The sequence below is a fragment of the Lynx rufus genome, unplaced genomic scaffold (genome assembly GCF_022079265.1).
Source record: "Lynx rufus isolate CCGP_SWC_20201006 ecotype Redwood Valley unplaced genomic scaffold, mLynRuf1.p SCAF_2, whole genome shotgun sequence".
NCBI lineage: Eukaryota > Metazoa > Chordata > Mammalia > Carnivora > Felidae > Lynx > Lynx rufus.
The window spans coordinates 136,166,980-136,179,529 of NW_025814834.1; the positions used below are offsets into that span (position 1 = coordinate 136,166,980).

Here is a 12,550-nt window from a genome sequence, read left to right on the forward strand (position 1 = left end):
GCTGACAGCAGCAAACTGGATGAGGATGCGGGGCTTGAACTCACAAACTGTGAGATCATGACCTGAGACAAAGTCGGATACTTGACTGATAAGTCAGATGCTTGACTGACTGAGCCACCCAGGTCCTCCAATTTCAGCCATTCTAATAGGAATATACTAGATTCTCACCGTGGTTTTAATTTTTATTTTCCTAATGTCTAATGATATGGCTTATTTGATGTTAGTGTATCCTCTTTGGGGATCTGTTTACCTTATTCTCTGGGAGATTTTTTCAAATTCTTTGCCTACTTAAAAAATTAAGTTGTTTTCTTATTTTTACCTTTTGAGAGTTATTTATGCATTCCTGATACAAATCCTTTACCGGATACGTGTTTTGCGAATGTTTTCTTCCAGTGTGTGGCTTCAACAATGTCTTTTGAAGAACATGTTTTATCTCTCTGAACTTCAATTTCTCAATTTTTTTTTTTTCTACATCATGCTTCTGGTGTTGCACCTGAGGAGTCTTTGCCTAAATAAGATCACAAATATTTTCTCCTATCCTCTCTCTAGGAAGTTTTATTGTTTTGTTTTCCATATAGTTTATATGTACATCTATGATCCATTTGAATTAATTTTTGTTCATGGTATGAAGAATGGATGGATGTAATGAAACTGGATAGAATCAGTCATGAAGAGTGTATTGAATGTGAAGTGCAAAGGGTGGATGGAGCCGAGGAAAAAACATAAAATTAAGGGTTAAGTAACAGGTATTGGGCAAAAAAAGACACAAGGCATTGTCTGAGAACCAGCAGGAAAATTCTGAATAATCAACACTGCCTAAGATAAACAATGGAAACTGTCTTCTTAACTTGGATGAGGTCACTAGTGACCTTACCAACAGCATTTACAGTCAAAACAAACCATTTCGATATCGGAACTACATCTAACTAACTACTTTATAGGAATTCCCCCTGTGGAAGCATTAAGTCTGAAATTCCTGAGCACTCTTAAAGGTCACTTGGAAAGGCACGGGGCGGGGGGGGAGGGGGGGGACGAGAGGGCGGCTCTGGGCTTCCCGACACTGAGGATGGCTGAGGCATATCCCAGTCACGCCCCTCGGGGCACTCCGGAATGAGGTCTTGGGGTTGGGGACAAACCCCAGGAATCACCGCCCCGCTAGGAAATCAGAATCACACTGATGGCCGGGTTTGGCTACACTGACACCTCATCAGGGAGGTAGCTGGTTAAACGGCAGCGGAATGCAAAGGCGAGGATGGAAATCTCGGCACTAGGGCGATCCCGAGTAAATTAGGGAAGTCCCTCCCACACGTCACCCGTTCTCGTGACCGAAGGAGAAAAGGCGTAACGCGCCGCGCTGCGCTACCCAACCTCGGGTCCAGCTCCTTACCCTGTCCTAGGTTGGGGAGGTGTAAAGCCACTGGCTAAGGGGATCGCGGGTGCTCTTCGTCCTTTCCCAGAGGCCATGCTAGGGACTCTAGACAGACTGCCCGACCGACTGACCTTTCGCTTCCCCACCCTAGCAGCGGGCGGGTCACTTCTGGCGCAGCCGGCAGATCTCTCCCACCCCACCCGCAGAGGCCGGCTTGCCCGCCCCTCCAGCTAGTCGTAAAGTGCAGTAAAGGCGCTGACGTTTTGCGGCACCGTCGGTGAGGCCGGCGGCGTGGATTTTCTCTGTGCGCGAATCATCGCTTTCGGTAGCTATATTTTCGGAAAGGCTGCTTTTAGGCTTTTGGGGACCCAACTACAATTCTTTCTAGGGTAATTGTGTGCTCCTAGGTTGGTGTAACGAGAAAATGCGGGGTAGGGTTGTTCACAAACATTCATTCCAATCCGTATGTAAGAGGCGTGGAGTGAGGTTCTCAGACCTCGCTCGTGACTTGCCGTCTCTTCTCCGGCTGTTTTGGTTTTCAGTTTCCATGTTCATCACTAGATTTTAGATATCCTCGGTGTAGCTGACACATGTTTTTCTTGTTCGCTTCGTCCTGCAGTCTCCCTGGACTTTGAAATGCTTTACCTGATCGGCCTGGGCCTGGGCGATGCCAAGGACATCACAGTCAAGGGCTTGGAAATTGTTAGACGCTGCAGTCGGGTGTATCTGGAAGCCTATACCTCAATCCTGACTGTAGGGAAGGAAGTCTTGGTAGGTGCTTAAGGATCTCCAGTCCTGGGAAGAAAGCTAACAGCTGATTTTCATTACACTAAGCTGAACGCAATTTTCAGGTCTGCTTGTTGAAACCTTTTAAAACCCATCCCCTGCTCATTAAGGATCTGAGGAGTACAAGAATGGAAATAATACAACAACCAAGTGACTTGGAAAATGAAAGGTGCTTTTGTCTTACTTTACAAGTCTAATTTTGTGGTTTTCTCCAGTAAATAGGAAAGGAAAGTTACTTTACACTCCTGGGGATAGTTCTCAAAATCCCTTATTTCATGAGATAGTCCATTTTTTTCTGAGTTGAGTGCTAATGAGGTACTGACATAGCCTTAATGAGTTGGATATATATTCAGAAACCACGCTGAAAGCTTCTCCCTTTGAAGTATTTCCATAGGGAATGGTAATCGCCTTTCTGTCTGTATCCTATCCAGAGACGGCTTACCTTTAAAAAGACTCCCCGTAAGGCTTATACACATACTCTTGTGTATACTGAATAAGCCTGGGACTTAATAAACTTAGGATTTGTTAATTTATCATGCATTTAGCTGGCTCTTGTTAAGGGCTCAGTACATTTTGGAGGAGGGGTTAAGTAGTTCATGTCCATTGTCAAACTCCAAATGGAATGTAAATTACGATGAACAGAGTGTTGGACGTGTTATAGGAGGAGGGAGAGGATTTTAGAATTGTCTGGTCTATCAAGGCTTCTAAACAAAAAAAATGACCTAGAGAATTTCAGGTCTAATGCCCTCTCAGATTCACAGCCCAGGGAATTCTGGTCTCAGAGTTATAAGGAATTAAGGACTGCTACTTGAATTGGTATTGATATGAAAGTTGCATCTAACAACCAGCTTTGATTTGTTGACTCTGATTTGTTAGGATGGAAGCAAAGTGTCTAAGCTCAAGATAATAAGTATTCCTCTCTTACCAGTAATTAAGGAAAACTAGAATGGACTTAAATTCATCTAAGAGAGTAGAGACAAATAAAACAAATCAGCATTTTTTAGGGTAAGATGTCAGGATTTAGCATAGAGGAAAGTTTGGACCTGACTTTAAATCTTCTCTGTTACATGTTACCATGTAACCTTGGACAAGTCCTTTAACTTTAGTTTTTTAATTTGTGAAATGGGGATAAGAATGCCCACCTCATAGGTTCTTAATGTAGTGCCTGTCACGAAAGTCTCCAGAAATGGTAGTTGTTGATAGGCACATTTCTGGATTTATCTAAACCTCAATTATCTCATTTGTGAAAATAGAGATAATAACCAATTGGAGATTTTATTAAGGTAGGGTTTTATTAAGATGATATATTTGAGGTGGCTCAGTTGGTGAAACGTCCAGCTCTTGATTTCCACTCAAGTTATGATCTCACGGTTTGTCAGAGCCCCATTTCGGGGCTCTGTCTCACAGACTGTGCACTGTAAGCACAGAGCCTGCTTGGGATTCTCTCTCTCTTTCTCTCTGCTTGAGTTCTTTCTCAAAATAAATAAACATTAAAAAGATAACTTAAAAAAAGATGATATATTTGAAAGTGCTTTGTAAATTTTAAGTGCTAACTAAATGGTAATGTTGGTTGCTGTAATTTTTTCAAGTATTCTTTTCCCAAAAATGTAGAATTCGGGCTGGGCCCAACCTCACCTACAGGTAAATTATGTGTTCTTTGTTAAGGTGCTGGAATATCCATTTCTCTACAATAATAAGTGCTAATATTAATAGAATACTATGTACTGTTCTAAGTGCTTTATATGTGGAACAGGATTATTATTCTATAATTACTGTTCACAGTTTATAGGCACAAAGAAACTTGCCCGAGGTCATACAGATAATGAGTGATAGAACGAGAATATGAGCCGAGGCCGTCCTGAGTTGAGAACCACCACTCTTCACCTTTGTAACATACAGTGTCTCTGTATACTCAGGGATAGATCATAGCTTCACAGAATAATAATTTCAGAGAAAGGTAGCATTCAAGCAAAATGGTCAATTTTGAATCTTCTTATCACAAAATTCCATCAGTCTGTTCTTCATGACTTTCTCCAGGTCTTTAGTTCATGTTTTTCCCTGAGCAACTTTCTGTGTGACATCAGCCACCTTTAGTGACTCTTTTCTAGAATAAGTTAAGGTATAAATAAATAAATAAATTCATGCCTTATATTGCCCAGTAAAATGTCAGAGCCACTTTTTCTTCAGTGACTTCCTTTTTGTTTTTTCATTTCTACCTTTTCTTTCTTTCTTTAAACAAATTGATTTTTAAAAATTGTTGACACGTGCTCACACCTGTATGTACAATCTGGACTCAATAACTGGATAATTATTACACAGTGCAAAAAAAAGATTGGAAAAACCTATTTTCTGCAGTGAACATGTGCTTTCTTTTATCAATAATCACACAAAATTATGAAAGCCATATATAGATGTTACTAAACAAATCTGGAACTTATCTGTTCTTACATTGAAAGCTATTGTTTTCAAATTGCCAAACAGGTAGTATTGTTTATATGTTCTGTAGTATTCAAAAGTTCATTAAACTAGAGACAGTGAATCTAGGGAAGAGTTTTAGTTTTGTTATATACAGTTTGAATTTCTTTTTTTTTTTTTTTTTTCAACATTTATTTATTTTTGGGACAGAGAGAGACAGAGCATGAACAGGGGAGGGGCAGAGAGAGAGGGAGACACAGAATCGGAAACAGGCTCCAGGCTCTGAGCCATCAGCCCAGAGCCCGACGCGGGGCTCGAACTCCCGGACCGCGAGATCGTGACCTGGCTGAAGTCGGACGCTTAACCGACCGCGCCACCCAGGCGCCCCACACTTTGAATTTCTTTAGGCGCTTTCTGTGAATAAATTATGATCTTCTATGCCGATTTGGTGTAATACACTTGTACTGCCTCATACAAAGAAGTAAAAGGTATGGCCTTTGTTCTCAAGTGGTTCATGATTTATCTGTGTTATACCCAGGAAAACATAAATAATAAAGGAAGATTTAAATAACAATTCATGACAACAGTGAAAGAAGCTATAAAATTATATTGCTGGGAAGAACTTAGATGATCTTACTTAAGCCAGTGCTCTTGTTTTCATGAATTAGGAGAAGCTGCCTTACATAATAAATAATTACTAGTTATTAATTCTAATTGAAATCCATATAAGAAAGAAGATCACTTCATGGGGCACCTGGGTGGCTCAGTTTGGTTAAGCATTCAACTTCAGCTCAGGTCGATCTTACAGTGCATGAGTTTGAGCCCCATATCAGGCTCTGCTGTCAGAGCAGAGCCTGCTTCAGATCCTATGTCTTCCTCTCTCTCTCTGTCCCTCCCCTGCTCGCGCTCTCTCAAAAATAAACAAACATTAAAAAAAGAAAAAAAAGATCACTTCAATCCATGGTGGTCAAGGGAGACTACAGAATAGATGGAATTTAAGCTGTGTCTTAAAATAATGCATCCCAATGTTTTTGTTTTATTTCTTTTGTTTTCATAGTCTAGATTGAAAATGGCAATATTTGCACGGCTCCGCAGGGTAAATAGAGAAAGCAGCTATGGCCAAAAGGAGCTAACTTTGGGGCTGTAGCCACCCTGTAAAAAGCAGAGGAGATCACTAAGCTCTGCCTGTCTATGGCTTATTTATGATACATGTGATGTTTTGTAATCAACCAAGGTTCTGTGACTTTGGACAATCAGTTAACTTTTCTGTGGTCTTTTTCTTATCTCTAAAACGGGGATAAAAATAGGGGCTATCTCATAGATTATAACGAAGATTCAATGAATTCATAGGCGTAAGTTCTTAGAACTATGCCTGACCCCAGAGTGATCCTAATGTAAATATACTATAAATGTTGTTATTATAGATAAGACTTGGCAAAGGGAAGAGAAAGAGACAGTTATTATAGATAAGATTTGGTAAAGGGAAGAGAAAGAGCATAGTGTTCTTTACTGAAGAAAAAATAATTATGAGCAAAAGCATGGAAAAAACAAGCATAATAATTTGCTATACTTGTTCTTGGGCATCACTCAAATAACTTTCATTTTCTTCCAGTATGTGTGTTCCCTCCCTTTTCTTCCTAATCTACTTCATCTGGGTACCAACTCGCTCTAGTTCCTGTCTTCCTATCTGATAGCTGTGGAATGATATTGGAGGGATAGAGGAGAAGACAGTAAAGGCCTTCCCACTGAGAAAGATGAGGCAACCAGCTATGACCTTCATTAACTTCCCATTAACTTCCCATTTGTCCTTGCCCTAAATCTGAATCTGTCTTCCCTCCAGTCTTAGAAAATGACTTGTTAGGCGCGTGTGAGTGTCTCAGTCAGTAGTGTCCAGCTCTTCATTTTGGCTTTGGTCATGATCTCACAGTTTGTGGGATTGAGCCCTGCATTGGGCTCTGCGCTGTCAGCACAGAGCCTGCTTCAGATTCTGTGTCTCCCTCTCTTTGCCCCTCTGCTTGTATTCTCTCTCTCAAAATAAATAAATAAATAAATAACTTAAAAAAAAAAAAGAAAATGGCTTGTTAGATTGAAGTTCTCTTCCTGTTCAAGGCTAAGTAGATGTGTTTTTCTCAAACCTCTTCCTCTCCCTTCCTCTGAAACTTTATTCCCATCAATTATTCTTTCTTCTTTATGTTCAGTCTGTCTTAATATGCTTCTCTCCTGAACCTGAAACCATATTCAGGTATTGTCTCTTTTGAAAACTCTCTCCTTTAATTTTTTTTTTATGTTTATTCATTTTTGAGACAGAGACAGAGCGAGTCGGGGAGGGGCAGAGAGAGGGAGACACAGAATCTGAAGCAGGCTCCAGGCTCTGAGCTGTCAGCACAGAGCCTGATGCGGGACCTGAGTCGAAGTCAGATGCTCAACTGACTGAGCCACCCAGGCACCCCAAAATTCTCCACTTTTAAACATCTTTTCGCCATAGTTACTATTCTCTTATTTATCCAAAGTTTTTGAAAAAGCAGCATACTTTTATTGTCCCTACTTCACTCATGTCTCCTACTCCTGTGAGCTGATTTCCATTCCTCTGAAATATTTGTTTGTTGAGCAATTATTTAATAGCTGAGAATGCCAGAGGATACTTTTCAATTCTTACCTGTTTTACTGCTTTTGACATACTTGCTCACTCTTTGAAGCTGGCTTTTAAGACATGACTTTTTCTTGGTTTTATTTGTACTTTTCCATTTTTCTCAGTCCCTTTTGTAAACCCTGTTTCTCTGTTCTTTCTTTAAATGTTAATGTGTGTGTGTGTGTGTGTGTGTGTGTGTGTGTGTGTTTAAGATTTTGTTTTCTTAAGATTTTGTTTGTTTACACATTCTACTTCTGGCCTCTACTTTTCTATTTTTTTTTTTTTGACTAGGTAATACATTGTATGGTATAAATTCAAAAGATATTAGGGGTGCCTAGGTGACTCAGTTGATTAAGGGTCCCAACCCTTGATTTTGGCCCAGGTCATGATCTCACGGTTTGTGTGATCAAGCCCCATGTAGGGCTCTGTGCTGATAGCATAGAGTCTGCTTAGGATTCTCTCTCTCTTTGCCTACTTAGGATTCTCCTCTCTCTTTGCCCCTCCCCTAGTCTCTCTTTCTCTCTCTCAAAATAAATACACATTTAAAAAAGAATTTAAAAGATACTAAATGGTATATACATTGCAATATTTCTAGCCCAGTTCCCCTTCATAGAGGCAGTTATTACTAATTTTTCATGTATCCTTCCAGGAATACCCAAAAGTAATTTTAATTTTGAGTTTTTACCTTGCCCTCCTTATACAAAACCTGCCAACTTAAAGCAAGAAGCTTTAAACATTGCTTTCAACTTAAAGCAATGAGTTTTTTGAGTTTTACCTTCATTTTCATGGAGGAGATTAGGGCTGATGCTATGCAAAAACTGGCTAATGAGTCATTTGATAATGTATAATATAAATTTAAAATTATTTGTTAAATAATACTGCTTTTCCCTCCTGCCCCTTCCCTGACTCTTATTAGATTCCATGCTTCTATAGCACTTAATGATGTGGTTAGATAATTCCCCACTAGACATTATAAGCCACAGGACAGGGGCCATGTATGTCTCATTCAGCACTATTTGCCGACAACAAGCATAGAGGTTGGCTTAGAGGTTGTGTATAGGAAATATTCTTTGGGGCACCTGGGTGGCTCAGTCAGTTGAACATCTGACTTCGGCTTAGGTCATGATCTCACAGATTGTGAGTTTGAGCCCCGTGTCGGGCTCTGTGCTGACAGCTCGGAGCCTGGAGTCTGCTTCAGGTCCTGTGACTCCCTCCTTCTCTGCCCCTCCCCTGCTCAGGCTCTGTCTCTCTCTCCCTCAAAAATAAATAAACATTAAAAAATTTTTAAAAAAAGAAATATTCTTTGAGTAAATGAATAAACAAGTAGGTAAATTAAGAATAATGTAATACCAGTTTCTTACTACTTTTATTATCTCTTCCCTTTTTTACATTTTTTTTCAAAAGGATCAGCTATTTGGTTATAATGGAGTGTTTGGGGTGTATGTGCACAGTTATGCATATGTGGATACTTTTTTTTTAATATTGTGTTTCAATTAGATAATGAAATGTTTCTTAAGTAATAAATATGGAGTGATACATAATAGAAGTCTTGAGAAGAGTGGGGTTTTCTGTTGTTGAATCATAAAGTATTAAATAGGATTTAAAATTACTGCTAGCATTAAGCTAGTCACGTGTGATTTTTTAAAAATTTTTTAAAGAAATGTTACAAGTTCAGTGAGTGATGGGCATTGAGGAGGGCACCTGTGGGTTGAGCACAGGGTGTTGTATGGAAACCAATTTGACAATAAATTTCATATTAAAAGATGTTAGAAGTTCAGGAAAAAAAGAATTTCCTTCAGTTTTCAGTAATCATGTGTATGTCTTAGATATATGTGAATATAAATGTTCTACCACTGATAAGTTTTCTGGGCTCATGAAATTAAAGGAAGTGATATGCAAATGAATTATTAAGAAAAAATATAGAAGTGAAAATAAAGAGAACACTTTTTATCTGTAAAAACGTCGTTGTCATTGGGAACTTCTGGAACATCTCTGCAAAGATATGCAGAGAAAGGGAAGGGATCTTTTTTCAAGAACAGATTCTAGTTGAGTATTAAGAAATAGTTATCAGAGTTGGAACTATAGCCTTTATCTTCAAATGCTTAATCATTTGTTCATTTACTCTTTTGCTTGACAGATATTGAGTACCAGATAACGCTTCTATTATAGCAGTCCTTGTAACGTTTGACTTCTAATATAATCTTTATAGCTCAAACTTCTCAGTATGTAAGAAATAGTATTTGTCTATGAATCCACTTTTACTATATTTGAATTACATATTATTCCACAGGAAATCAGTTAATAAGATTCATGACTTTGCATAATAGTTTGTAACCACTGCCATATGACCACTGGCACAACCAGTTCACTCTCTGTACTTACATGCTGCCACCCAGTAAGGTCAGCCTCCTGGGTTTATTCTTTAGAGTTGAACTTCAGGGAATTGGTTCACAAAGCAGTTTGTGTTGAGACTTCCTATATACTTAGAATTCTTTTCTCTCCCCTGCATCTCTGCCTTTTTAGCAGGAAGTAGGAAATACAGTTATTTATTTTTTTATTTTCTTATTATTTATTTTAGAGAAAAAAATGAGTGGGGAAGAGGTGCAGAGGGAGAGAGAGAGAATCTTAAGCAGGCTTCATGGCTCAGCATGGAGCTTGACGTGGGGCCCATCCCATGATTCTAGAATCATGACCCGAGCCAAAACCAAGAGTCTAACACTCAACCCAGGCACCCCAGAAATACAGTTTTCAATCAATCTTTCCTGCAATTATATAGGAATGTTTGCTGGTTCTGTAAATAACTGAATCTTAATTTTCTATTATTTCTCATTGAAGTTACCTTTTATTTTAGCCAGAGTCCTATAGGTTTTCCTATGGAAAATTTAATTAAACCCAAATTACCACGTATGTTTATAGTTATTATTTAATATATTCCTTTTTATTAGTATGTTTATGAAGTAAGGCTCGTACAAACATGTTCTCTGTTCATTCTACAGTATTCTGCCTGGTCTGTTAGACTCAGATTTAGATAAATTTAAAATGCAGAAAGTCTCAGATGTTAGGAGGTCTACCTCCTCTTGGGATATTAAGATAGCCCCAAAGACAGAGTTTAATTGCAACATGTTATAGAGTGCTAGCTCACTGATGAGTCCTATTCAGTGATCTATGTATGGATGTCTGGATGGTTGCCAAAATTTGCACCAGCCCCAGACAGAGATTAGTGTGTGTGTGTGTGTGTGTGTGTGTGTGTGTGTGTGTGTAAATGGTCACCTGCTGTCTCATTTTGATATTGGACTTAAATCTGTAGGAAGAGTTCTACGGAAGAAAATTGATTCTTGCTGATAGAGAAGAAGTGGAACAAGAAGCAGATAATATTTTAAAGGATGCTGATATCTGTGATGTTGCATTCCTTGTGGTTGGTGATCCATTTGGGTAAGTCAAAGCAGATATTTTAATTTATTTGCTTGTTTTTAACTCGGTAAGAATCATTCCATTTAAAACTTTTACTTGCCAGGTCCTAATAAAGGACTGTGTTTACCTAGGTTCTAAAATCTCATAAAGTTTCATTATCTTTGAGATTAGTGAAGAAAATCTGCTTGATAAGGATGTCATCATATGTAACTCTTACATTGGTTATTAAGGGTCTGTTCTAAAGTTTGTATCATTGCTTTTGCTATTCTTTTAGAAGATAACTTAGGACATCAAATGACCTAACTAGTATATCATTATTAATAAGTTTATTACATTATCAAGAGTTATACCTACCATTTATTTTTCAGGTAAATTGCAAGCATCTTCTGATTCCTTTATCCTAGGCTTTTTTTTTTTTCTTTTTTAATCACTTCATATTTATCAACATTGTCACTTTACTTGCCTTGAATTTAAAAATCTGTCAAGCCTCAGATTTCAATTTCTTATATCCCTTGGGAGCTCTGTTCTTTCCCCATTACTAAAAAGATGGGTTTCTACTTGTCTAGTCAAGCATCATCAATCTCTAATGTCAAGCAAAACAGAGGAGTTCTTTGTCTCCAGCTGGTGACCCAAGATTTATGTCACAGATTTAAGGAACATAAGGACAATTAAAGCACTATGAACTCACCACCAAGGATGTTTTTCAAAAAGAATGGAGTTACATGTGCATGTGTCTGTCAAAAAAAAAAAAAGTAATTTACATCAGTATGGTATGCCAGAGATTATGTTTCCTTATTATGCTTGGTTGCAAATGACATTGTATAATCACACATTTAAAAATAACAGTTTGTTTTAGCCTATGACATTGTTTTCTGTAAGTCTTCCTCCAAATTAGCAGTACCTATTTTTCTTTTATTTATTTCTTTTAGCCAGAAAATAGTAAAATAAAATAAAGGTGATGAAAAATTCTATGTATAAAATGTCTTGAAACTCTTGTAGGATTTTCTCATTATTGCACTGGATTCCTGCCAAAATTCCATATTTTTTTTATAGTGACACCTTCTGAACTCACCAAACTTTCTTACTTGATGGTATAACAATTCTTACAGTCACCTAAAAGAGTAATCTCAGAGTTACTTTTGACTTCCATGGCATCTGGTCACTGACAGAGCCCAATAAACCAGTGCTGCTCAATGTGAGGTTTACAGACTGGTCCCAGCCCACAAATTTACTAGTCCATGATGAGAACTACAGAAATTGAGAGTAAGCATTTAGAAATTCTATAGCAGTTTTTAGAAGTAATTTTATCTCTGCTGAATCTCATAATTTGGAGCTTATGTTTTGTATTTTATATTTTATTTTCCTAATCATTAATTTTGATTGCATTTTACAAAACTATTGTTCCATGACCATTTAGAACTTAAAGTATTGACCTTTTACTAGTTAGTATGAGAAGCACTGCTTTTGACCTTTCTTTTTTTTAACCAAAATTTTTTATATCTTTTTTATTCCCTAGTTTAATATAGTAGCCTTTTGCTGGTCCAGGTACAGATTCTTATTTCATTACCTATGTTGTAGTCAAATTTATATTTGTGAAACCACAATTTGAAAATCTTACTTGAGCTCAAGTGGGAATTAGTAGCTTTGTTGGCCAGACATGAAAGGTACTGTCCAGCCTGCCCTTCTAACTGTATCTGGTTCTCTTGTACTGGTTTGCCCACACTCATGCCAACCAGTTTGTTCTTCCACCATCATCTTGATTTCTCATTCTGTACATCTGTTCAAACTCTTCCCTGCATCTATAATACCTTTTGGTATATTTCTGATTGTCAGAGTCCAGCCATCTTTTGAAGCCTAACTCAGACACCATATTCTCAGTGATGCAGTCTTTTATTACCCAGATGAGAAGTTCTGTTTCTAACTGCTGAAGTATTATTCAT

The 12,550-nt window shown here is 38.0% G+C and overlaps 1 protein-coding gene across 10 annotated transcripts in view; it reads left to right on the forward strand.

The window, feature by feature from the left end:
- Positions 1 to 1,408: 1,408 nt before the first annotated feature.
- The window catches only part of DPH5 (diphthamide biosynthesis 5), a 55,988-nt gene continuing 44,846 nt past the window's right edge, over positions 1,409 to 12,550 (forward strand). For 4 of the 10 annotated variants that reach the window (XR_006962707.1, XR_006962709.1, XR_006962708.1 and 1 more), the window contains exons 1-3: positions 1,410 to 1,694; positions 1,989 to 2,140; positions 10,507 to 10,631. Coding sequence is in view for 6 of the 10 variants with exons in the window: in XM_047083414.1 (XP_046939370.1) it covers positions 2,006 to 2,140; positions 10,507 to 10,631 (260 nt within the window). In the remaining 4 variants the exon portion in view is untranslated. Of the gene's footprint in view, positions 1,759 to 1,988; positions 2,141 to 10,506; positions 10,632 to 12,550 lie in introns of all 10 variants that reach the window. The other 6 variants (XR_006962706.1, XM_047083410.1, XM_047083415.1 and 3 more) reach the window with 5 other exon arrangements.